This window comes from Austrofundulus limnaeus, unplaced genomic scaffold (genome assembly GCF_001266775.1).
Source record: "Austrofundulus limnaeus strain Quisiro unplaced genomic scaffold, Austrofundulus_limnaeus-1.0 Scaffold25, whole genome shotgun sequence".
In the NCBI taxonomy this organism is placed as follows: domain Eukaryota; kingdom Metazoa; phylum Chordata; class Actinopteri; order Cyprinodontiformes; family Rivulidae; genus Austrofundulus; species Austrofundulus limnaeus.
This window is the reverse complement of record NW_013952427.1, coordinates 2,678,014-2,680,373: the sequence shown is the minus strand read 5'-3', so window position 1 is coordinate 2,680,373 and position 2,360 is coordinate 2,678,014. Positions and strand designations below refer to the sequence as shown.

Sequence of the window (2,360 nt, the reverse complement as noted above, 5' to 3'; positions counted from 1 at the left end):
TATATATATATATATATATATATATATAGTGTTTCTCTTCATTTACACATGATTTCCCTGACAGATTGTGAAGATCCTGACTATCTACACTCCACACAGCGGTGTTGATGAAAAAGTCTCTATGAACTTTATCCGTATGGTGCAGGTACGGTCTGGATCTGTCACATTCATCAGTTTAAAACCRCAAATTTCATCTCAGCGTTTCCTCCTGGCAGGAGCTTCTGAAAGGCTGCTCTGACAGCCAGCCTCCACAGCTCCTCCTGGATGTGAGGAGAGTGTTTCCCGTCACATTCCCCTCCTCGCCTCCGCCCAGCATCAGCGCTGAAGGATTAGTCATCCCAGACTCCCTCAAGATCTCCTTTCTACGCCGAGCCTGAAAACCCAGGTGCAAATATTTGCACGTATTTAGCAAATTACTGAGTCACTGATCATAAGTTGCACTAACTTGTTCAGATGAATAAAAACAAAAAACAAAAACAAAAAAAAACTGATGCTCTTTTTTTTTTCCTCCATGTTTTATTGGCAGCAGAAACATAGTCAGACTGTAGTATCAGGGGCTTCAACCCCCCAATAAGAACAACCAGAATAAAAAAAAAAAGAAACCAAAATTAGAAACATCTCGTGTATAAAAAAATGTTTTCCATGCAAGTACTTTGTACCACTACACGTCATCAGTAATACATATTTATATATTCACAAACATTTGAAAAATAGAAAACAATACTGACATATCAAAATATAGAAGACAACAGTTGGCATTGAACATCAAATAATTAAGTGTGCTGGCACGTTACACGATTTGTTCCTATCATGCACCTTTTTCTGGAAATACACGACTGACAGGTTGTTTTTTCAGTTTTTAGTTTTTTTGAGGCCCCCAGGCCCGTCGGACAGGGCGGGGGGAGTGATCATGCATGCCTGTCCTGTCCGCCTGTGTGCTTTTTGTTGTGCTTCTTCTGTCTTCGACTCGTGTTTTGCGTCCCTGCTTCGCTCAGCATCCTGAGAGGCCAGCTGAGCRTCCGGAGGAGGAAGAACTGCCTCGACTCAAAAGTGTCATTGTCAACAGCAATAAATACAAATACATTTTTCGTGGCATTTCCTGCTATGTGACCTGTGGTTTTAGAGTTGAATAAAAGGCTGTGCAGATGTCCTCTTCTGATGAGACCTTGTACACATCAGGGTTGAAATATGTTTGTTTTTGGACTAGTTTGTAGTCTGCGTGGTGGAAAATGATACACATYACCAGTCTGAGTCAGAAACATATGGCTTTATAGTCATCTCTAATATGTACACGGTCTCCCTTAACTGTTCAGTAGTAGCTACATGTCTGATCGTGCTTGCTTTTAGTCACTCCACACAAAATTCAAGTCTACAAAAGAGCAGCAAACTTCACTTTACGTGTGTTCTGTTACATCGGAGCTATTTACAACAATCCATCTCTGTTCCCAGATCTTTTTTTTATAAACTTTTTTTGTAGCACAAACAAGTTTCAGCTTCTAATCAACTCCACAACAGCTTTGATATTTGGCCCATTCAAAACAGAAACAGCATTTCCACGAATCGGACAAAAAAAAATAAAAGATTAGTGCTGATAAAATCTGAATAATAATCATCCACAATGTAAACATTATAAGACCGCTCCCAAAAATAGCCTCAACAGCAGAGTTTATAGATCAGATGCATAGAGTTCAGTTGTTACACCGTGTTCAGATAAACGGGGTCCGATTATTCAGTTACTATCCAGTAGTTGCACCTGAAGGGAGGCGGGAGTCCGGCGGGCCTCCTCGGGTGGCAACAAAGTGTGTGCGAGGCAAAACTAGGAAACTAAATCCACCTTATTACTTTTACATTTTTGAGTCCTGAAATAAGGACATTAGTTTTATTTTTCATTCTTTTTTTTCTTTGATGAGCACAAAAATAAAATTAATTATTAATAAAACTTTTCCTTAAAGTAGCTTTAAGAGACATGCTGAAGTGCGATGCACATCCAGTGACATTGGATTAAAAAAAAAAAGGTATTTCATGGCCACGAGATAAATAACGTGGGACCATGAGATAATAAAATACGGTCACAAAGATAACTTATGCATGGCCACAAAATAATTTTGAGCAGCCATGTCTCCATGTGAAAGATGGAGACATTGTTGAAGTCTGYTAACTATTTAAAGGTACTGTACACTTATTATTTGGTGTGTGTTTAATCCAATGACAGTGATAGCCCAGGATTAAGTCTAAAAGTGGGATGTGGAGAAAAGGCAAATATGTTTTGATTAAAACATTAGCAAAAATTGCATTTTGTCAAAACGATGAATAAATGCCATGTCAATGTATCATTTAAATGAACTTTCTGAAATATAATC

At 38.5% G+C, this 2,360-nt stretch overlaps 1 protein-coding gene across 1 annotated transcript in view; it reads left to right on the top strand.

The window, feature by feature from the left end:
* Nucleotides 1-1,597, top strand: part of si:dkey-110c1.10 (unconventional myosin-Vb) — a 24,974-nt gene extending 23,377 nt beyond the window's left edge. Inside the window, exons 34-35 of the mRNA XM_014004610.1 lie at nt 65-145; nt 216-1,597. Of these exons, the coding sequence (XP_013860064.1) occupies nt 65-145; nt 216-377 (243 nt within the window). The 3' untranslated portion in view covers nt 378-1,597. The remainder of the gene's footprint in view (nt 1-64; nt 146-215) is intronic.
* The last annotated feature ends 763 nt before the right edge of the window (nt 1,598-2,360 follow it).